This window comes from Pelodiscus sinensis, chromosome 30, assembly GCF_049634645.1.
Source record: "Pelodiscus sinensis isolate JC-2024 chromosome 30, ASM4963464v1, whole genome shotgun sequence".
Taxonomy (NCBI): domain Eukaryota; kingdom Metazoa; phylum Chordata; order Testudines; family Trionychidae; genus Pelodiscus; species Pelodiscus sinensis.
The window spans coordinates 6,041,091-6,063,413 of record NC_134740.1 but is presented as its reverse complement, the minus strand read 5'-3'; the positions used below and the strand labels follow the sequence as shown (position 1 = coordinate 6,063,413).

Sequence of the window (22,323 nt, the reverse complement as noted above, 5' to 3'; positions counted from 1 at the left end):
ATTCCAGGCAGCTGTCTCTCGTACCTCAGCGCGAAACACGCACTCGGTATCCCACCGCGCTGTGCTGCAGAGTCCCACGGGAAGGGCGGGGCGAGCACAACTCTCGAGCCTGGCGGAAGGATTTCAGAATGTGCGAAGGAAGGAGTAGCTCTTACAAGGAGCGGAACATGCAAATAGAGGTGTCAGCTTCCTGTTTAAATCTGTCCCAGGCTGTACCCGCACAGACAATCCGCAGCCCCCTGGTTCTTGGAAGTGACCAGCCAGTCCCCTGAGACATTTACAGAAAGGAAAATTGGACTTTGGCTGCATTTAGTTTCAATGGCAGCCCCCTTGGCAGGTGTTTTATCCCAGCCAGGGCACTAGGGACCCCCGAGGATCGTTATTTTCGTGTTCATACTAGTAACACGCACTGCGTGTCTGTGACTGAGTTCACAGCTAGTGTCTTATGCCAAGGGTGGGAAATGTTTTGGGTCGGGGGCCGCTGACTCACAAAGAAGAAGAGAAACACTCCCCACATTGCTCTTACACACTGCAGGATAGTAAATTGTGTTTGCTCCGGCCCCACGATGGGGCGACAGTTGTTCTGGATTGAGCCCCCGGCCTTAGTTTTCCCACCCGTTTTGTAGAGCAGAGAGTTAATGTGTCTGGGTCTTTTATTATTCGCTTTCTCCCAGAGGACTATTGCCTGACCCAGCATAGAAATTAAGGGTTATTCCAGAATGAGTGGGGATTAGAAGACAAATTCACTTTGTAGAAAGGGACAGGGCCGGCACTAGCAGAGCAAGCAGATGCTTGGGGCGGCACATTTCCAGGTAAGCAGCCGCCCCCGGCAATGCGCCGCTCTGCCGATTTTTCTGGGACTGAATTTCCAATTTTTCCCCATCAACACGTGTGACGACGCGTCGGGATTTTCCCATCTCCTGCACCCCCGAAATGGCATGAACAGACTTCACCAGCCAGTAGAATGGAGGTTGTTTATTGTTCCTCCAGCACAGCGCAGCACAGATGTAATCTGGTTACAGGAACTGGGGCTAAGAGGCCTCAGTGCCCCCCTTGAGATAGGGGGGTCCCAGCTCCCTCCCCAGCTCCTTCTTCCCTGCCTTCCAGCCAGGAACTAACTCCCCCTCTTCCAGCCCTGCCCACAGCCAGGGCAGCATTCCACCTCCCTTTGTTTCTCCCCATGGGGGGCCGCAGGTCAGACAGGTTTTTGAGTCACCTTTGCATAGTGAGGTTTTCCCTGCTGGGTCTTGCTCCAGACAGCAGAGGTCACCACAGCCCAGCAAGTACCCCCACTACGTCACAACACGTCCATGTAAAACTCCATATTTTGGTGCTTCAGAGGCATCCCAATGGGCTGACAGAGAAACGTTTGTTGGTTTTGTTGCCTCGGGCATAGTCAAGGATCCGGAGCCGCTTTTGCCCGTCCAGCTGGATGACTTCGGGGCTGGGGGCGGAGGAGCCCACGTGCGCCGACTTGAAGGAGTCCAGCTTCTGCCCGGGCCACACGGCTCTCAGGGACTCCAGAGAGAACATTCAGTTGGAGTCGGACACGCAGACCGGGGGGTCATCAGGGGGTGGCTCCTGGCCGGGGCTGTCTGCCTCCTCCGCCCTGCCCATCAGCAGCACCTTCCTCCGGGTGCACAAAGAATCCAGGAGCCAGAGCGTCAGCGCGGGGAGCAGGAAGCGGGGCAGCGGGAGGAAGCAGGCAGCGGCCTGGGTGAGCAGCTGCAAGGTGTGAACGCCGAGGGAGTGGAGCATCGTGAGGGCTGCTGGGCTCCGGCTCTCGGCCCCCTTCCACACACGCCCGCCTGCCGGGCTCCTTGCAGCTCAGCGGAGCTCCCGCTTCTCTTTAGGCCCATTTTATAGTCAGGGATTTCAATGAAAAGTGACTCCAGCTCCGGCCGGACCCCGCCCCTTGGCACTGGAGCCTGGGGGTTACCTGCCCCTCCCCGCCAGTGAGCTAACAATGCACAGCGAGGCTGGAGGCTGGAGCCCCGCCCCGAGCTGCAAGGGACGTGCCACGGCGCAGGGAGCCAGGACTCGGCCGGGCTCCAGAGGCAAAGAGCAGGCGCCACACCCGGCCCGGGACAGGGCAGCACTGGGGGGAGGTGCAGCGTACGTGTGGGGGCAGCGGGAGTGGTTGCCAGAGGCGCTGCCAGAAGACACGCACTCGCTGCCCGGAGGCAGGGCCAGTAGCTCCCAGCCATTGAGCGCAAGTATTGAAGCGTTTTCTCTACCGTGCCGCCCTTCCCCAATTCGGGTCCCAGAAACTGCAGCCGGGCCGCCCAGCGGAGGGGAGGGGCAATGGCCTCCCCTTTGACGGGTCAGGGGGTTGTAAACGGGGGCTTCTGCCTTGTCCGAGCTAGAGGCCTGGCCCTGGAAGGGGCCGTCGCCGGTAGGCGCGTTTGGTTCCAGGGAGTTTAGCTCTTGCTCCGTCTCGATGAGCCGCGAACCAGCGCCCTGGCTGGGGAGCGATTGCAAACGGCCTTGCTGGGCTGCAGCCGCCGGGGGGTCTGTCCCGGGGGAAGGGCCGGGGGCGCTGCCAGGTTAGTGACCTAGTTCCCAGACCTGCTGACAGCCTGAAATCAGCGAGAGGGGAGCGAGACAGGGAACCGATTCCTCGCCACTAGGGGTCGCTGTTGTCCGAAAGCGGAAAGGTCCCCGCTCTGCTGCGGGCGGCGAAGGGAGCGACCTTCCCTCCCTCTTCTCGGAGCCGAGGCCGCCTCTCCGATCGGAATCTCACAGAACCCCCGTGGGCTCCTCAGTCCGCCGCAGGGAGCAGGAGCCTCGAGTTCACCTGGACCAAGTGTCCGCTCACACTGACAAGCAGGTGCCAGACTGGAGGTGAACTTGTGACTTGTTTGCTCTTCATTCTACCCACTCTGATTCCTGGGGGAATGTCCAGTCTTCGAGCATTGCCCGCATTTCAGCCTGCAGCTAAGATCAGGACCCTGCTGTACCAACCATTGGGCAAGTGTACAGGAAGAGAGAAATCTTTGCCCCCTACCCCATCCAAATCCTTGAAGGTAATATAAGACCATAATAATGGCTATACTGGGTCAAATCAAATGCCTATTTAGCCCAGTATCCTGTCTTCTGACAGGGGCCAATCCCAGGTGCTCCCGAGAGAATGAATAGACCAGGTAGTCATGAAGTGAACCATCCCCTGTCACCCATTCCCAGCTTCTGACAAACAGAGGCAGGGGCACCATTCCCACCCATCCTGGCTAATACTCATTGATGGACCTTTCCTTTATGATCTTATCTAACTCAATTTTGAACCCTGTTAAAGTCCTAATCTTCACAGCATCCTCTGGCTAGTAGTTCCACCAGCTGACTGTGCATTGAGGGAAGGAATACCTTGTTGATTTTAAACCGGCTACTTATTCATTTTATTTGGTGACCCGCAGCTCTTCTGTTGTGGGAGCAAGTAAATAACTTTTGTTTATTTACTTTCTCCACACCAGTCTTGATTTTATAGACCTCGATCATTTCGCCCTCTTAGTTGTCTTTTTTCCATGATGAAAAGTCCCAGTCTTATTAATCTTTCCTCATATTGCAGCCATTCCATATTCCTGATCATTTCTGTTAATTCCTAACTACCAGTGAAATGGGTCTGAGGCCCCCTTCATGAAGAAAGATTTGATCAGTTGAACGGTCTTTGTGAAACTTTTGAATTTTAAACAATATTGGAAATATTAAAAATCAGTTTTCTAAAGAAGATCTCATCATGAAGCACTGCCAGGACCTGCATTTATCGCTCAGTACTGATAACGCTGCTGACACTGATGGAGTAGAATTGTACGATGAATTAATAGCTTTGTCTGAGCTAATAAGTCCTAAATCTTCTCCTCTAAAAGTATTAGAATTGAGAGCAAGACATGATTGTTTCACTCCAAACACTGCTATAGCGCTACTCATTCTTTTAACATTACCAGTATCAGTGACTCCTGGTGAGTGCAGTTTCTCAAAACTGAAATTACTAAAAAATTATTGGAGATCTGCCATCTCTCAAAATCGTTTGCCAGGACTCACATTTATTTCAATTGAAAGTATCATTACAAAAAAAATAGATTTTATTGAATTATTAAAAGGCTATGCAAGTATAAAAAACCAGAAAAATTCAGTTCATATAAATTCTTTTAATTTAGGAGAAACGGGGCGCACGGGAAGACACTAATGTTTTTCATTAGAGTGTATAGTTGAACCCAAATAGTTTGTAATTGTGATTTCGTTAAAATTAAATGAGTACACTAGTAGGAAATTGTTTTATTTCTCTAACTACAAACTTTTTGTTTTAATTGTTTTAATTTTAATAGTCTAAAACAAACAAACAAAAATTGCAAAGTGCAAATATGTGTAAAAGCCAATAAAAAAGGGGGGGCGGCCAAAAATGTTTTGCTTGGGGTGGCAAAAAACCTAGAGCCGGTCCTGGCAGGCTGCTCCCCCTGCCTGTTAACTCTGGGATCCCCCGAGCGGAGTCAAAGCTCTTTGTGGCATGAACCCCCAAAGCTGCACCGTCCCTTCTGGTCTCCATTTCCTCCTGCCTCCCGGCACCTGTTTATCTGTATCCCCGGCCCAATGCCCGGGCTCTCTCCACCACTTTCCTTATTGGCTCTGTCCAAGGGGCAAGAGATTCATTAGTTAGTGTTACAGAAAGGAATCACCTTCCCCTTTACTCGTCCCCGCGGCAGCTCATTTCCACCCGCTGTGTCTGCGCTCTGGTTTAATCTGTGCCATCTCTATTCTCAGGAGCCGCAGCTGGAGGGCGCCAGATCCCGCTAAACCCCGCCCGAAGGTACATGGCACTCAGGGGAAAGGCTTTTCCTACCGCCTGTGACCGCCCCATCCCAGTCCGGACGCGATGACGAGTTGCAGGAGGCTCCGCCAGACAACGCTCTAAGGAGACGTTGCTTTGTCACCTTGTATCCGCTGGGTGCGACCCGCATGCAAATCCCGGCCCAGGCCTTGCTGCTTAAATACAAACCCGGGTTCTTGGAGGCTCAGTCTCTGCCCAGACACGAGAATGGAGCCTCTGCTGCTTTTACTCGCCCTGCTCGCCGCCCCCGGCTGTGAGTGTGGATGAGACGAGGGCAGAGGGGGAAATCAGGGACAGAACCGTGGGTTGGTTCGGTGGCTAATTCTTTCCTCCCTTTGTTTCCCTTTCCCCAGGTGTCCGCTCCCAGGTGCAGCTGGTCCAGTCGGGCCCAGGGACGGTGAAGCCCGGAGAGACCCTCACCCTAAGCTGCGCTGTCTCGGGTGTGTCCATCACTGACAGTAGCTACGCTTGGCACTGGGTCCGGCAGCCCCCCGGGAAAGGGCTGGAGTGGTTGGGGCGGGTGTATCCAGGTGGCGGGGGGAGCACAAACTACGCCCCGTCTGTGCAAGGCCGAATCACCATCTCTGCGGACACCGCCAAGAACCAGTTCTCGCTGCAGCTCCGCACGCTGACAGCTGCAGACACCTCCGCCTATTACTGCGCCAGAGAGTCACAGTGACACAGAGCGCAGCGGGGCCCGTACAAAAAGGGGAAGCGGTTTCTAAGCAGCCTGGCGAGGCCAGACAAGCAGAGCGAGCGGGGCCGCTCAGAGATAATCAGGACACAGGTGGATGCGAACAGCCCACAAGCTCCTGTCGGGCTGGGACCGGGGCGGGGCGATTGTCTGTCAGACTGGAACGCAGAGCTCAGGGACAGTCTGAGTCCCGGTTCTTTCTTCCCGGGAAATACAAGGGGTCTGGGAAACACCATCCCCGCCCCGCCCCCGCTACACAAGAGAATCCAAACGATACAAATGGAACTAACTCGCTCTGCCTCTTCTGGGGAGAGAGGGGGCATCCTTGGGATCCCACTGTGCGCACTAGGGGGGAGGCGGCTGCGCTGGGAGTCAGACCCGGGGATCTGTCCCTGGCTCTGTCACTCCCCTGCTGCTGGGACAGTCCCTGTAATCGCTCTGCCTCTATTTGTCCTGAGCTCGCCCGGAACCTTCCCACTCCGAGCCCCTCTGCACAAATCCAGACTCCACTGACCGAGTCCTGCTGCCCCCCTTGTCGCCTTCTCCTGCGCTTTGTGTGAGCCCGGGTCACCCCCCAGACTGATTCCAAACCCTCATTCCCCGCCCGCGCCTGGGGAGAGGCTGCCGGACACGCGAGCTCTCCAGCCCACGACTTGTGTTTCCCAGACCCCTTGTATTTCCGGGGAAGAAAGAACCGGGACTCAGACTATCCCTGCGCTCTGTGTTCTCCTCTGACAGACAATCGCCCCGCCCCGGTCCCAGCCCGACAGGAGCGTGTGGGCTGTTCGCATCCATCCCCGAGTGTGTCCTGATCTCTGAGGGGCCCCGCTCGCCCTGCTCCTCTGTCTGTTCCAGCCTCGTTCAACCTTGTGACTACACTGACCCTATGTCAGCACGGGCGGGGTCCCCGAAACCTCTCTCTCCAGGACCAGAGGAGCTGATGAAAATTAAGCCCCTCACTGATGACCGAGAACCTGCGTTCAGACCAGGCAGCTGATTCTTTCCCCTCGATACTCCACCGCCCGGGGGTCCTGCGGGCCATGGCTGTGATGCCTGGCCTGGTGGTGCTCGGGGGCAGGGGGCACAGCTGTCGGACTGGTGGTCTTCCTCTCCCCATCCAGATCTGGGAACAAGGGCTGGGGGAGGGGCTTGGGGCAGAGGGACCACTTACCTGGGCTACTGGCAGGCAAAATGGTGAGCCCTGCCCCCAGCTGGCCTCCCCCTGACACTGCAGGATTTGTCTCCTGCACTCACTGCCCCCAGTGGTGACTGTGAATGTCACATCCCTCCTGTCTCTGCCCCCTCCCTTTCCAGGTTTTGGAAAACAATCGAAATCCAGGCACATCCCGTTTTTCTGGCACAACCAAACCTTGACATTAGGAGAAGAGGGAATTGCCTACAAAAGTTGAATCCAGATTGGAATTCTGCTTTCGGATCACAATGGAATCAGCGCACAAATGAGACACGTTGCTTCTTTAATTGATTCATCTAATTTGACAGACGCGCAAAATCCCAGGCTGTGGAATCGCTCTTCCCACGGCAGCCGCGAGGGGGCAGTAGAGAAACAGGCTCCGGGCTTGGGCAGAGGACTCGGCCCTTGGGTGCATGTAACACAAACCTCCCGCCCGTGTTAACTCCTCCGTTGCCGGACAATGTTTCACCTTGGGTGCAACGATCCCTCGCCACGTCCGGGAACTTCAATCCGGGGCGAATCCCCTTCTGAGTCACCCTCCCCACCAGGGTCTGGTACGTTGGCTCCGCCTCCCCAGCCCACCTGGGTCTCGTTTCCCTCCAGCTCAGCTGGTGTCACGGGGCGGAGCTGAGACCTCCCAGGCCGCCCGCAATAAGGTCCCACAATTTCACGCCGTCACCCCCTGGAGGTAAAAGGACCCGCACTTCAGCTATTGATGACGTCACAAAGCAGAGCAGGCACCCAGGTCAATGGCGGCAGTCACGTGGGTAAGGGTGTAAAACAGGGCGGGGCTAATCACTCAGAGCCTGATGCGCAGGGGGACGCAGGACCGGGCTGCGTAGGGGTCGGGAGCACGAAGGACTCCAAAGAGCTCCCCCCTGAGCCTCCTGTGAAATCCCCTCCCTAAATTAGGCGTCATCTGTATTGCAATGGGCCGGTTTGTATCATTGTGTCCGGCCAGGGGATGGGGGGCGAACCCGTCGCTTCTCACTTGGAAAAAAGTATCTTCCGGATCCGCCTCCCAGGCACTGCACGGCCATCCTGAGGGCCTGTCCGAGCCCCGCTCTGTAAAGCCAGGAAACATCACCCGGGGAAGGAACGTGTCTCTTATAAGGCTGGGGGTATGCAAATGAGAGAGTCAGTGTCCTCTTTAAATCTGTCCCTCCCTCTGCCCAGGCTGCACCCGCACAGACGATCCGCAGCCCCCTGTGTCTGGGCAGGACCAGCCAGTCCCCTCAAAATCCCTTGAACAGCAGGAAAATGAAAAAGTTTCTCCTTTTGCTTTTCGCCGTAGCCACTTTCCCAGGTATTTTCTACGGGAAGAGTCGGGATAATATTGTGTTATCGCTGCTTTAATCCACGTATTAACACCCGGTCTTTATTCCCAGGTGCCCGGTCCCAGGTGCAATTGGTGGAGTCCGGAGGGGATGCGAAGAAGCCCGGAGACTCTCTGCGTCTCTCCTGCAAAGCCTCCGGCTTCACCTTCGATGATTACGGGATGCACTGGGTCCGGCAGGCTCCCGGGAAGGGGCTTCAGTGGGTCGCTTATATCAACTGGAATGGGGGTACTTACTACCTTGATGCCGTGAAAGGCCGATTCACCATCTCCAGGGACAATTCCAACAACCTGCTGCACCTGCAAATGACCGGCCTGAAGCCCGAGGACACCGCCCGCTATTACTGTGTGAAAGACACAGCGAGGAGAAGCCGGTCTGAGCCCAGACACAAACCTCCCCCTGCAGTGAGCAGAGAAGCCGTTTGGCGCTGGGGGCGCCCAAGCTCCATGTATGGAAACGAAACCGAGTTCAGAGAGAGGCTGGGAACAGCAAACCCCTTTCACTGGCGTTCTCAGCCCTCTGCCTTGAGGGGCGTTAGCCTCCCGCGACAGGGCTGCACTGGCTGGGGCTGGGATATTAGGGCGGTTCCCCCTGGCACACAGAGAACAGCTCCTCCTTCCTGAGCCGGGTCACCGTCTCCTCTGGTCCCTCCAAGAACCTGCAGCTCCGCTCGCTGGCAGCTGCGGGCATCGCCCCCTATCGCTGTGCCCGGAAAGACACCGCGACACAGAGCGCAGCGGGGACCCGGCCAAAAAGGGGAGGAGGATTCTTAACAGATTTTTCGGCCTTTCTCAGCCTGTAATTTGCCTGGCCAGGTGTGAGGTAGTGTTGCTAGGCTTGGGGCTGTGGGCGACCCCCACTAGCTCCGGTCTGTACCACTGCCCAGCCGAGTAGCTGATGCTGCCTTGCGATGGCCTGATCTCAGTTGCAGCCCGAAATGCGGGCGATGTTCAAAGACTGGACATTCCCCCAGGGATCAGAGTGGGTAGAATGAAGAGCAAACAGGTCCCAAGTTCACCTCCAGTCTGGCACCTGCTTGTCAGTGTGAATTGTCACACAGCCCTTCACAAACCTCCAGTAAGAGAACCCAGGGCTCCTGCTAATCCCGCACTCACCCTGGACAGTGGTTGCCCGTGTGAACCCGGGTAATTGACCGCAGTGACTTAGAATCAGAGACAGCAAAAGGGGTTTAGAGCCCTAAGTGCCTAAATCACTTTCCAGAGTACGACTCAGTTCCTGGGACACAGTCAGCTCCAGCTGGAGGGGACCGGAGCCATCGCAGCCGCTGGAGAAGCTGGATGTGGTTGGAGCAAGGGGCAGGAAATGTGGGTCTGTCCCAGGACCGGACTCGCCCCAGAGCCCTGCCCCCGGCGCTCACCCACAGCCCCAGCGCGGGAGGGACCCTGTCTCCTGACGCCTTTTAGCCAACCCCGCCACGAGCGAGGAGCCCTGCCAGTCACAAGCTCCTGGAACGCGCCTGCGGGCGGAGAGCGAGCCCGAGACAAAGGGCGCTACTCGGGGAGGGCTTTGCAGGGAGGGCAGAGCGGGGAGGAGCGGTGCTGAACGGAACAGCCGGGCATTGGTCGCTGTGGGTTCCAGCCGGAGACAGCCCCGAATAAGGTCTCGCTGACTCTGGGTTTCCAGGATCCCTTCTTACCGCCAGCAGGGCCACCAGGGAGATTTGGTTCCAATTCTGGTTGCTCAAGTCGAGACACCTTCTAAGGGGCGGCTCCAGGTGGGGGCCCTGCCCGCTTCGGTTTAGTCTCTTCCTGAGGCACAGAATTAAAACTCGAGCAGTCAGGCTGGGAGGCGGCTAAAGCCAAGAGCCCCGTTCCGTTGTGTCAGCCTCCGGCCAGGGGGTCTCAGATCTAGTCTCTCAATTTCTGTCCTAAAAATACTACCGGCTTCAGTGACATATTCTTGCAATAATCTCATCCACCTGCCAGTTACCAGCAGGAGACACCAGCTGACCAGCAGGGGGCGACCACGAGCTGCAAATACTGGACAATTCACCCGTCAAGACATCTTCAGGGGAGCCAGGGGACTTAAGTACAGGAATTTCCCGTTAAAAACGGGACGGGTGGTCACCCTTTTCATAGGAAATGTATTATCGTGAAGGGAGGGTTACATTCAGGTCAGGTGAATGCGGCATGTGGTGCCAGCAGGGGGCGCTCTCAGGCAGGGCGCAGAGGCAGAACGACAGGCGGCCAGTAAGAGACGAGGCAGCCTGTGTGTGATAGAGGGGTCAGGGTGCGGGGGTGAGTCAGAGGTTTGTGTCACCCCTTCCCATGGGCACCCCAAAGAAGGTTCCTCAAGAGGGGGGATTTCAGGCTGAGGTGCTGAAGCCCCAAATCCCGGCACCTGCTACGAGGCTGAAATGTTGATCCTGCCAGCCCCTTCCATGCTGAATTCCCAGCGCCCCCAGGCTGAAGCCCCGAACCCGGTGCAACCCCCAGAGTTTCCAGCACCTCTCCAGGCTGTAGCCGTGATCCGCAGTGCCCCTTGTAGTCACAGTACCACCCCCACCCCCACTGAAGTCCTTATCTGTGGAAGTCCGCTAAATCGCCAACATGCAAGCATCCTGTCGAAGGCCCAGTCCCTGCCCCCTCCCAAGACATGAACGCTGCGGCCCAAGCGGGGAGTGGCAGGGCTGAGTCCTGCATTCCAGTGCTCCCTGTAGGGGAGAAGCCTCCAGAGCCCATGGGCAGAGTTGCGGGGCTCTCTAGCAAGTTGTGGCAGCGCGTCGGGGTTCCCCCTCCTCCTGCACCCCCATAGTGGCACGAACAGACTCCACCAGCCAGCAGAATAGGGGGAGATTATTGCTTCTCCAGGGTACAGCCCAGCAAAGATGCAATCCGGTTACAGGGCTGAGATGGGGGAGACTGGGCCCCTTAAATTCCAGCTCGTTGCTTAGGCTGCTTCTTCCATGATACCAGACAGAAATTAAAAAGCCCTGCCCCCTCCTTCCTTTGTTCCTCTCTCTGGGAGGCAACTGGTTGGAGCCCCTGTGCTGCTGGGCCATGCTACAAATATCCGCCAGCAGAGGTCACCCACAGCCCACCGCCCAGCACAGCAACCACCAAGGTACCAACATTACATCACACAAGTGCAGCTCAGTCCCGGGAGAGCCCCACAGCTCTTTGGCTCCCTGGGCCCGGCCAGGTCAGAGGCAGGAGCAAAAGCCACGGGAATCGCTCCCCCTTATCTAGTAAAATCTTCTGTAGTGAAAGTGCCGCGTGTTTATCAGCAGGTGGCGCTGTTGCTCCAAAGGGACCGACTAGCTCAGAGAGGAGCCCTCTGCCCATATATAGATCGATGCTCTCCCAAAAGGGCTTTGGGAAACAGGCTATTGGCGCCCATGACACCTGGAAACAGCCAGTCTATCGGCCCCTGTGTGAGGAAACACAGTCACCGCCGGCTTCATTCCTTCCAGGTGTCCAAAAGTGTCAAGACGATCCCAGCGCCCTGTGCCCGGCGCTGCACAGACACCCAGGCCGGGGAAGTCTGACCGTAGCCCTAGGGCGTGTCAAGCACATCACTGGCATGAGCACGGCGAGTCTCTTATAGTCAACGCGCCATGTCTGTTATGAGGCGGGGTATGCAAATGAGGGAGTCAGCGTGTTTTTAAATCTGTTCCTCCCTCTGCCCAGGCTGCACCCGCAGGGACAATCCGCAGCCCCCGGAGAACTTTCCCCAGCAGCCCCAGGGAAAATGGAATTTTTGCTCCTTCTCTGTGTCGCTGTAGCGGCTTGGGAAGGTATTTTCTAGCGCTGAACAACGGCAGAAGAATATTAAATTCCTCTGGCGTGGATACCAATACTGATAACTTGTCTGTGTTCCCAGGTGCCCGCTCCCAGATCAGCTTGGTGGAGTCCGGCGGGGATGTGAAGAAGCCCGGAGACTCGCTGCGCCTCTCCTGCAAAGCCTCCGGCTTCACCCTCAGCAGCTACTGGATGCACTGGGTCCGGCAGGCTCCCGGGAAAGGGCTGGAATGGCTCGCCCAGATTCACGGCTCCACCACATACTACAGCGACTCGATTAAAGGGCGATTCACCATCTCCAGAGATGACCCCAACAACCTGCTGCAAATGACCGGCCTGAAGCCCGAGGACACCGCCCGCTATTACTGTGCGGCAGAAACACAGCGAGGGGAATCCCGACAGGCTGATACAAAAACACAAGCGGCAGAATCGTTTTCCTCTGCGCCGCGCGGGGGCAGCACTTCCACAGGGAATCCCGCGCCAAGCGCTGCAACAAAGTCATCAGGCTGCAGCTCCCTGTGTCTGTGAGTGATCAGCTCTGAACTAGCAACTGCTTGGAGCGCAGATCTCTGCTGTTTCCCAGAGGGCCACAGAGAAACAGGAGCAGAGAAGAGCAAAGCCCTTTTACAAGTGAAGTGCGGAAGCTTTTCGGAGGTTGGGGACCAGTTCCCAGGTCCAGCTGACCCAGTCTGGGGCCGAAATGAAGAAACCCGGAGAGTCCGTGAAGCTGACATGTAAAACCTCCGGCTACACCGTTACCAGCTGTAACATGCTCTGGATCCGGCAGGCTCCCGAGAAAGGCCTGGGGTGGGCGGGATACATCTCTCCTGGTAATGGTGTCACTGGCTACGCCCCGCGTTCCAGGGGCGATTCACCATCACCAGGGTCAATTCCATGAGCTGGGCAGCCTGCGAGCCGGTGACACCGCCACGTATTACTGTGCTCGGGACACAGTGACACAAACCGCAGCTACAGCCCTTCACAAACCCCAGTGAGAGAACCCAGGGCTCCTGCTAATTCCTCACTCACCCGGGCCAGTGGTTGTCCGAGTGAATCTGGGAAATTACCCTCCCCCCAGTGACTTAGAATCAGAGACAGCTGAAGGGGTTTAGAGCCCCAAGTGCCTAAATCACTTTTCAGATTACGACACAGTCAGCTGCAGCTGGAGGGGACCGAAGCCATCGCAGCCGGAGAAACTGGATGTGGCAGGAGGAAGCGGCAGGAAATGTGGGTCTGTCCCCGGGCCGGTCCCGCTACCAGGGCAGACAATCGCTGTCTGAAGGCAGCAGAAACAAACCCACCAACTCATGCCCCCAGAGTGCGGTTACAGCAGCCTTAAACCTGCAGCCTGTAGGCCCGGAAATCCCCGGTGCCTGGCTGCCATACGTGCTGGGCCAGAGGGAGCAAGAGAGCGACTCACCCCATAGCCCGGTGCTAAGGACACTCGCTGGGGCTGGGGAGCTTAGGAGGCTGGTCTGTAGGGGCCGATATGTGGGGGCCACCCACAAGGCACCCGCAGCAGCCCCCCCGCCACCAACACTGACTGGCTGCAGCGGGAGCAGCAGAGCAACACGCCCCCGGCTCCATCTGCTCGCCTGATGACTCGATCGGGGGAGCGGACAGTGACAGTGAGCGCCCGGGCGTGTGGCCAAATGCAACCTCTCCTGCTGCGCCCCTTTGTCCCCCGCCCTGCTACTTTCCCTTAACCCCCCCCCCCCCCGCAGCACTTGAGAGAGGGGCCTGGGCTCTGTCTATCGGGCGCTGAGCAGCTGAAGAGCCGGGTCTGGCTGGACTGGAGAGTGTGGACCAAGGGCAGTCAGGGGCGTGGCCCATCCGGAGGGGCGGAGCCGCGGGTGCACGTATGCAGATGTGTGCGCGACCGGAGCACTGTGGGAGTGGGAGCGGGCTGACGAACGGGGCCCTAATTTGCAAGCGGGGCTCTGGGTGGGGTCGGGGAAATGGGGGGGTCGGGGGAGGCAGCTGGCAGCAGCAGGAAGCAGTGCCGGCGGAGTTGTTTGGAGGCGGAGGTGGGAGCCACCGTGATGTGAGAGTTCGGGGCGCTTGAGGGCTGGTGGGGGCTCTGAGACAAGACTTTATACTTACCTGGTAGGGGAAATACCACGCTCAGGAAGGTGGTTTTCCCAGAGTAAGGCCCATCCATTGCACTGCGGGTGCGCTGACCCCTGCGATTTTCTCAAATAGAGAAAACTCGACTGCACAATTTGTGGTAGTGGGGGACTGCGTGCGCGCTTTCCCCTGGTTTTGTTGTTGAAAGAAAGATCATCTTGTTCCGAGATCACAGAATTAAACCGAGAGGAACGATTCTTATTTATTTTGCAGATAAATACTGTGAAATAGGTTTTTTTAACGGCCAACCCTGTCGGAATGTGTAAAGCGGGGCGGTGTTTGATGCTGAGGGTTGTGTTTTCTTCCCTTTGAAACTTGTACTCGAGGTTCAGTTTCTCATCCCTCTTAAGCATCATCAGTTTATTTCCCTGCTGGGTTGGGCTCGTTGCTTGTTTCTGTTCCTTTGTATCTCTCTTGTCGGTAGGACAATGGTCTGACCGAAACCGCGTGTTTCTCTTACCCTCTGGGAAGTTCTGGTCCAAGCTGCAAGCTCCCCGCCCCCACTCACCTCTGCGCCTGGCTTGGATGTTGGCCACCCCCGAGTAACGCAAACATTTAGGAAAACGAAGGTCGAAAGAAACTGCCCGGGCCGCTGTCAGGGCGGGGGAGCGATCAAACAAAGCGGCCCAGTCCAGGATCTCTCTGTCCTCTCATGGGTGTTCTGGTCTCCGAACTCAGCCGTGGGTTCAAATCCCGCTCCGGGCACCGCCTTTGCTTTCTGTGCGGGGAAGTAACCGCATGTCCATGTCCCCCTGTCATTGCAAGGACACGCGCTTAGGAATCTGCCGGTTCGGGGCACCTGTGGCTCCTTCCCCAGAGAGTCCCTGGTTTCTCCATCACATCTCTGGGCACTAAAGAGCGAACGAACCGGCCCCTGCTTTGCATGCCGCGCGCGCTATGCAAATGAGGGGTTTGTTTCCTCTCCAGCACAGACTATTTCTGTCCACTAGTCCCTCAGCCCTTCCCAACGCCCAGCCCGTATCGCTCCCTCCGGGTCTTGGTGCCTGTGTCTGTCCGGCTGCCCGGCGGGGAGATGAAATTCCTGCTCCCGTCTCTCCTGCTCTGTGCCCTGGCGGCAGGTAGGTGCCTCGGCGCGAGCTGTCTCTGCCCCGCGGAGCCCGCCGCGCCCCGCGCTCTGGCTGAGGTTTCTCCTGGCTCTTTGCAGGTGGCCGCTCCCAGGTGACACTGCGGCAGCCCGGAGCCGCCCAGGTGAAGCCTTCGCAGACCCTGAGCCTCACCTGCTCCGTGTCCGGATTCTCTCTCACCACTAGCGGCATTGGAGTGGGCTGGATCCGACAGCCCCCAGGGAAAGGACTGGAGTGGCTAACCATTGTGTTCTGGGGTGATGACAAGTTAACTACCACGGGTCCCTGAAAAGCCGCTTGAGTGTTTCCAGGGGCACGTCGAAGGGCGAGGTGTATTTGGAAATGAGAAGTCTGGAAGCCGGAGATAGTGGCACCTATTACTGTGACGTAGTGGGGGTATCGGGCTGCTGTCTATGGTGGCTCTGTGGTAACCCCCACTGGCTGCTGTCGGTACCACGGCCCAGCGACACAGAGGATGAGTCATTATACAAAGGGGTCTCTCAACCTGTCTGACCAGCTATCCTCCAGGGAGGGAAACAAAGGAAGGTGGAATGCCGCCCCTGGCTGGGGGCAGGGCTGGAAGAGAGTTAGTTAGGTTCTGTCTGGGATCAAGGAGGAAGCCGTCTAAGCAACAAGCTGGGGTTTAGAAGCCCAGACCCCCCATATCAAGGGGGGCTGAGGCATCCTAGGCCTGCCCTGTAACCTGATGACATCTGTGCTGTGCTGTATCCTGGAGAAGCAATAAACCCCCTCTATTCTACTGGCTGGTGGAGTCTGTTCGTGCCATTCCGGGGGTGTAGGAGGCGGGGGACCCCCAACGCGCCGTCACAACCTATTACTGCATCAGGCTGCACAATGACACAGAGCCCAGCAGGGACTCACACAAAAAGGGGAAGCGGATTCCTGACATTTCAGCGAGGCCAGATCAGCTCAGAGCAGAGATTTCCCCAACCAACCTCCCTGTCAACGGGAAGAAAAAGGAAAGCGGAGGAAACGCAACTGGGCAGCTCTCCCTGAATAGCTGGAGTGGACATTTTTTTCCGAGAAAGAAAGAAAGAAAAGTTCAAGTGCAGATACATTCACAGAGGAGGGGTGTGGAGGAGGGAAGAAAGAAAGGGGGGAGGCAGAGATGAATTGTGGGGAGAGGGGTGTACGGAGGCAGGCAGATGTGTGCGGGCAGGGGGGGCAGATGCTGCTGCACATTCTTCCCAGCACACACACGGCAAGTAAGAAAACTGCGCCCCTGGTTGCTAATGTTGCAGAAGTGACCTTGTCTCTCTCCTAGCCTGTCACGCAAACGTCTCTGACTCTGTTCACCTGCCACTAACCCGAACTCTCCGACTTCTAAAGCCCCTCTGGGGAGCAGGTGGAGTGAACAGTTCAATGGTGCACAGGTGTGAACAGGGCATCCCCGCATAAATGACCCCACCCGGTCACACACCCCTTTGTGGCTGTTCTCTCTCTAGTCATTTCCAATGCAGAGACACTTGCGGGAAATGGACTGTGGGTCTCTGCCAAGGAGTCTGTATTTTATAATTCACTAGCACTGCCCGACCGGTTGGGAGCGGGACACTCAGCGTGGCCTGGTTTGGAGCTGCAGTTGTGTTCGGGTTCTGCGCTGGGCGGTGCAGGCGAAGCAGGGTCACATTCCAGGGAATGCCGAGAACGATGGAGGTTTGGTATCAATTTATTTATTTCCTCCCAGATACTCGCAGAGACAAACGGGCTGGTGCATTCTGCGCACACCCCCGAACTCACCACTGCTGCATCGCCTCCCTATAAACACCATTCCCGAGAACGCTCCCTCAGTCACTCGCTGGCCAGGTGCGCTGGGATGGGAAAGGGGCGTTGGTCACATGCGGGTCCGATGGGAACTGACGGCGCAGCGCTGCTAACTGGCTGTCGGAGTCCGATGGGGTCGGTGCTGCCCTTGGCGTGAGACCCGCTCCCCGTGCGCGGCCATCCCCGCGCGTTTCCGCCGGAAGGGGGGGCCAGTGACGTTTCCGACAGTGGATCGGGACCCATCGCAGTGTCCCCGCCTTGGAGTCACGTCCTCGAGGAGCATCCAGGGGCCGCTGCTGTCAGTGTCAATCCCGCGGGAAAGGGACGCGCCGAGATGCGGGCGGGCGGGGACTCAGGCGGACGAAGCGCTGCCTGGTCAGTGTCCGGGGCTGTGTCGCTGCTTCTCGGGGTGACGCGCTGTCTTGGGGGCTTCCCCGCAATCGCACGGTGAAAATCGGCCCCTGCTGCGTTTGTCACCTCCCGTGAGCCTCCCCTGGGGAGTGTCCAGCCCCTGCGCGATGGCTTCTCACAGGCAGGCGGAGCAATGTCCTGCGCTGCGCTGGGGCAGCGACCCCCGGGGACAGCTGCTGTGTGTGTTAATGGCGCCCCCTCTATGGAGGAGGATGCTGGACTTGGGGGTTCTCTGCCACTGTGGGGCCTATTTCTGATCCGCCCCAATTTCACATATCCCCGCAGAGTTCCTCCGGGCAGCATCTTCTGGCTCATGCCATCGCTTTGAGGAGCAGCGGGAGCTCTCCAGGGTCCTCTGCTCCGGTCCTCATCCAGCTCCCTTGTTTTGAACCTCTGACCAGCGCCCCCGACCCTGTTTTTCATTATTTGTCCCCCGGAATCAGTTTATCCCTACGACCAGTGGACCCTCCCGCGAGGCTGGGGCAGGGGCTCTTAGAACACTCCCGAGCTCAAGTGAGGTTTCAAATAGGCAAAGCCAGAAAGCGGTTGATGGCTGCGCCGGACCCGCCATTTTCTGGCCCCGCCCCCTTTCTCTGGTGCTTCCCGCCCGCACTCTGGAGCCCACAGGCTGGATCCCTCCCGGTGACGTCAGTCTCACATTTCCATCGCGCTCCCAGAGGCCTCTGCGGCCAGCGGAGGGTTCTGAGCGGCACAGAAGCGCTGAACCCCGCAAGCCCGCTGGGTCTGGCTGGGCTGCCGGGCTCCGGAGGCAGCGGTGCTGGGGCACTTCGTACTCGGCTTCCCGCCACGGTACCGGGCCTCGCCCTAAGCTGGGAGCCCGTGGCCAGCCCGGGGTGAGGGCGCCGGGGAATTTCTTCATTATCTTTGCGCAGTGGCAATATCGTAGCCGATGAGGTTAATCCGAGGCGCGATTATTGCTAATTGAAAACTTTTCCCAATACCCCGCTGTGACGACTTGAAATACAGTCGGTATCGGCAATTTTTGGTGGTCTCTGCGGAGGCTGGACAGCTTTGTTCAATAGAAGAAAATATTTGATTTTTCTGTTTTTGCACGAGTGTCACGTGTTTGTTGCGTCACCTGATTTTTTTGGGCTTTTAAGTTTCTTCTATGATTTCTCATGGTTTGATATAACACTTTGTACTGAAAGCTCCAAGGCAGCTTGTAATTTCTGCTGTTTTCTAGAAACTCAAGTTTTCCAGTGTGTTATAAACCGTTTCTTGTGATAAATGGCTTGTTGGACGTCTTTCATTTTATACTGGTTTATGCTCTTATTGTTATATCCAGGTCATTGCTAAAGATAATAAAAACCACCAGACTCAGAATAAATCCTTGGGGAGCTCCACTAGAGACCTCCTTCCAATCTGACATTGTCCCATTAATAGCTACCTTCCCCTAACACTAAACAATTCAGCAGTTGCCATGAGTTAGCGCACAGCGTTATCTGAGGCAGCACCCGTCACCTCCTGCCCTACAGAGATTTTTCCCAAACGTTGTCAAAATCGGTTTTTTAAAAGCTGCAGTTTGTTTTTGATGTGATTGGAAATTATCTCTAAAAACATGCCCAATTTGACAGCTCTCTCCATAAAGGTCCCTCATCGCGGGAACCGAACCCTGGGACAGAGACTAAGGCCAGGTCTTCTCCAACAACAGAGGCAAATGGCATGAGGCTGTCAACAGAAAACTCCTCTTGCCCCCTAACTCCAGACACATGCAAGTGGTTTGTTCGGTAAATTGGTCTCTCACCAAAGCGAATGAAACAAAGCCCCTTCCTCTAGAGCAGGGGTCTCCAAACTTTTCAGCCCGAGGGCCGCATTAACTATCAAACAGCAGTTCGGGGGCCGACTACACACTTGAGGTCCAAATAAAAAATAATCAAAACATGGATGTTGTTTTTAATTATTTATTTAATATTATTTTATTCAGTTATTATTTAATAACACATTGATACACTACACATGAACACCTGTATTAGTGTGAATGGTGAAATTGTTTCCTGGATGCCAAAATAGCAGACATTTCTGGCTTTAGATTTGTTGTCCCTAACATCAACAGTGACCTGAGATTATCATCGGACAAGTTTGTTCTCCACGTATTTCATTCTTGAAAATGTTTGTTCACACAGGTATGTTGTTCCAAAGATTGAAAGGTACCTTGATGCAAAAGTTTTGACATTAGGAAAGTCTTCCCTGGGCAAAAACTGGTAAAAACCCACCAGTCCTATTTTAATTCGGTAAAAACATAACGTCCACGTAAGCGGCAGCTGATCTTGGCAGGATACACGTAAATTTCCGTAATTTTTTTTCCGTAGACAAAAAGGTCTCCACGGGCCGGATGAGAGGGCCTCGCGGGCCGCATCCGGCCCGCGGGCCGTAGTTTGGAGACCCCTGCTCTAGAGCAATGAATGAACTCAGGGCGGTTCGGTGATTGGCTCTTTCCCCGCAGGCTCTGTGTTGTGTCCAGAACCTCCACTCTCATTAGAACATAAAACCCCTCTGGCCGCAAGGATCGCAAAGACCCTTCACAAGAACCCGCAGGTTGAACCGCCCTGGTCCGGCAAACTCGGGACCTGCGTGCAGGTGCAGCGGGCTGCTGGGTCAGCTCTGGCCCCCGAGGGAGGGTGCGGGTGGAAGGAGCGGAGCTGGGGGTTCGCCTCCCCCAAGGGGGCTCCATCTGCCCCCACACGCCAGTGCCTGCGGCTCGCCAGGGCAGTTTCAAAGGGTCCCGGTGGATACGTCACAGCAGCTACTGCGGCAGCGGCAGGGCCCCCGGTACATTAACTCGTCTGGGGCGCCTGGAGCCCGCCCCTCCCAAGGGTATTTGTGCGCATGCTCAGTGCCTAGTGTCCCTCTTGTGTTTCCAGCCCCAGCCACGTTCTACCCAATGGCGGATCTGGGGCAGCGAGTCACGGGGCCTGGCGCCTGCGCACAATGGGACTCTTGCTCGCTCTGCGTAATACGACCAGGGCCGGACTTGAGTTCTGCCCTTAGGCCTCAGGCCGGCCCCTTATCTCAGGGCTTCTCCCGGGGTGCTCTCATCCTATCACATTCTCTTTCACAGAAGGGGAAACTGAGGCACGGGGAGGCGAAGGGACCTGCCCCCTGTCACCCAGGGGCAAAGGCGGGAACAAGATCCAGGTTCCCTGATTCCCACCCTAGTGCTCCGACACACTGGCCAGCCTGCTTTGTGTCAGCATCATCATCACCATCATGGGCCGGGCAAGGCTGGGGGTCAGCGATCCCAGGAGCTATTTCCGGCAGGAATAACAACGGTAATAAATTGTGGACCCCAGACTGACTCACCCACCGCACGGGCATCTCACACACAGAGAAGGGTCCAAATTCCAGCAGAGACTCCATGAACCGTGTGCAGCTCTCTGGAGCGTGGGACTGCAGAAGTGCATTAGGGACCGAAATCTAACTTCATGTCGCTTAGAGCAGGGCTCCTAACTCCCCTCGACTCCTTCCCAATACCAGCGAAAATCACAAGTGAGGAGGGATGTACCGTATAGACCTTCCTGCCTCACAAGGGTCTTTCCTGCTCTCCGCTTGGGGGCTGAGAATTTTAGTGTGAAAAGACCAAATCCCATTTACACACCTTACTGAGTTCGGATTCCCAAATATTGAGGCAGTTTCAAAGCTTTCACACACAGACACACCCCTGCTGGGCTGAGCTCCCTGTCTCAGGCGGACACGCGTGCCAGGCACAGATCGCCACGTGTGGACGCAGCTCACACCCCGTCATGTCTTATAGCCGCGTTGTGAAACCCGCATGCAAATTCCTGCCCCGGCGCCCTTGTATAAATCCAAGCCCCTGCTGGGAGGAGCCTCAGTCTCCCCGTAGGCAGATAAATGCCGGGTCCTAAATTTGGGGGACCATTTGCACCTTCACTGAAAATGAACCTGCTGATGATTTTCCTCTTTTTGCTTGGGGCCCCTTCAGGTACGTGGCTACTGGGGACCGAGGGGATCCCCGCAGCACTGACTGCAGAAGAGGAGCTGTTCCAACAGCCCAGGGGAATAAGGTGCCCGGATTCCAAGGAAAATCCATGGTTGTTGGGTGCCTCAGTCCCTTAGGTGCAGTGTCAGGATGTTTAATTTTCACATGCTCCCAGGGGACAGGGCCTGGCTCTCTCCGTCATTCGCGTGTTTCCCTCCCAGGTGTCCTCTCCCAAGTGCAGCTGAAGGAAACGGGCCCGGGAGCGGCGAAGCCCGGGGAGTCCCTGACAGTCACTTGCACCATCTCCGGAATTTCGGTTTCCAGCACCAGCGCCACCTGGGACTGGGTCCGGCAGCCCGTGGGCAAACGGCCGGAGTGGCTGGGCTGCACGTGGTACCGGTCTGGCACGTGGTACACTGAGTATCCCAGCGCGCTGCAGGGCCGAGTGACCATCTCACCGGACACCGCCAGGAACCAGGTCTTGCTGCAGCTCCGCTCGCTGACAGCTGCGGACACCGCAACCTATTACTGCTCCGGGAGACACAGTGACACAGCGCAACGCCGGGACCGATAGAAAAGGGGAAGCGGTTTTGCCACAGTTCGGAGACATTCTGAGAGCAGCGAAAGTTGTGAACCTGGGGGCAACTCTAGTCCTGTTTCCCCCCTGCTGGGACCCGTGTGTGTCCTGCCCAAGGGGCAATGGAAGGGGGGCATGTTAGTGGCTCTAGCAGTCAGTCAATGACTCTGCCCCTGGCGTTCTTCGCCGTGTGGGGGCATCTTCATTGGGAGAAATCCTCCAGTTAAAATAGTACCAGGAACTTCACTTTGTTCGAAATACACAAGCACAGAAACTAGCTGTATTCCTTCCAGGTGGTCACATCTCCTCCCAAAGATAGAGACTGGCCCAGTCTGATAGAGGAGCGATGTTACAGGGATTGTGGAATCTTGGCCCTAATTGTTTCATATGACAAAGGGCCCCTCCGGTTGAATGGGCGGTAACGTGTCCTCTTGGACATCCGGCTGCTGCGGTCCTACCCTGCCATCACGGAACCCCTGCAGCCTCAGTCAGTCCCACATGTGATGTGCACGCAGAGCCCAAAACCAGCCCTGCACCGCCCGGGTCGCTCCCATTTCTGTTGGAAAACCCCGAGGGTCGG

The 22,323-nt window shown here is 56.6% G+C and overlaps 2 non-coding genes and 1 gene segment (V, D, J or C); all 3 read left to right on the top strand.

Annotated features, from left to right (window-relative positions):
- The first annotated feature begins 12,503 nt into the window (after positions 1 to 12,503).
- Positions 12,504 to 21,740, top strand: LOC102462690 (immunoglobulin heavy variable 6-1-like). The segment is given in 2 exon segments: positions 12,504 to 12,633; positions 21,388 to 21,740. Coding segments are annotated over 2 exon segments (483 nt in total).
- On the top strand, positions 13,899 to 14,062 carry LOC142821404 (U1 spliceosomal RNA). The gene has a single exon (XR_012898178.1). It is a non-coding gene; the product is annotated as a U1 spliceosomal RNA (small nuclear RNA).
- LOC142821414 (U4 spliceosomal RNA) lies at positions 18,090 to 18,230 on the top strand. Its single transcript, XR_012898188.1, has one exon. It is a non-coding gene; the product is annotated as a U4 spliceosomal RNA (small nuclear RNA).
- Positions 21,741 to 22,323: the final 583 nt, after the last annotated feature.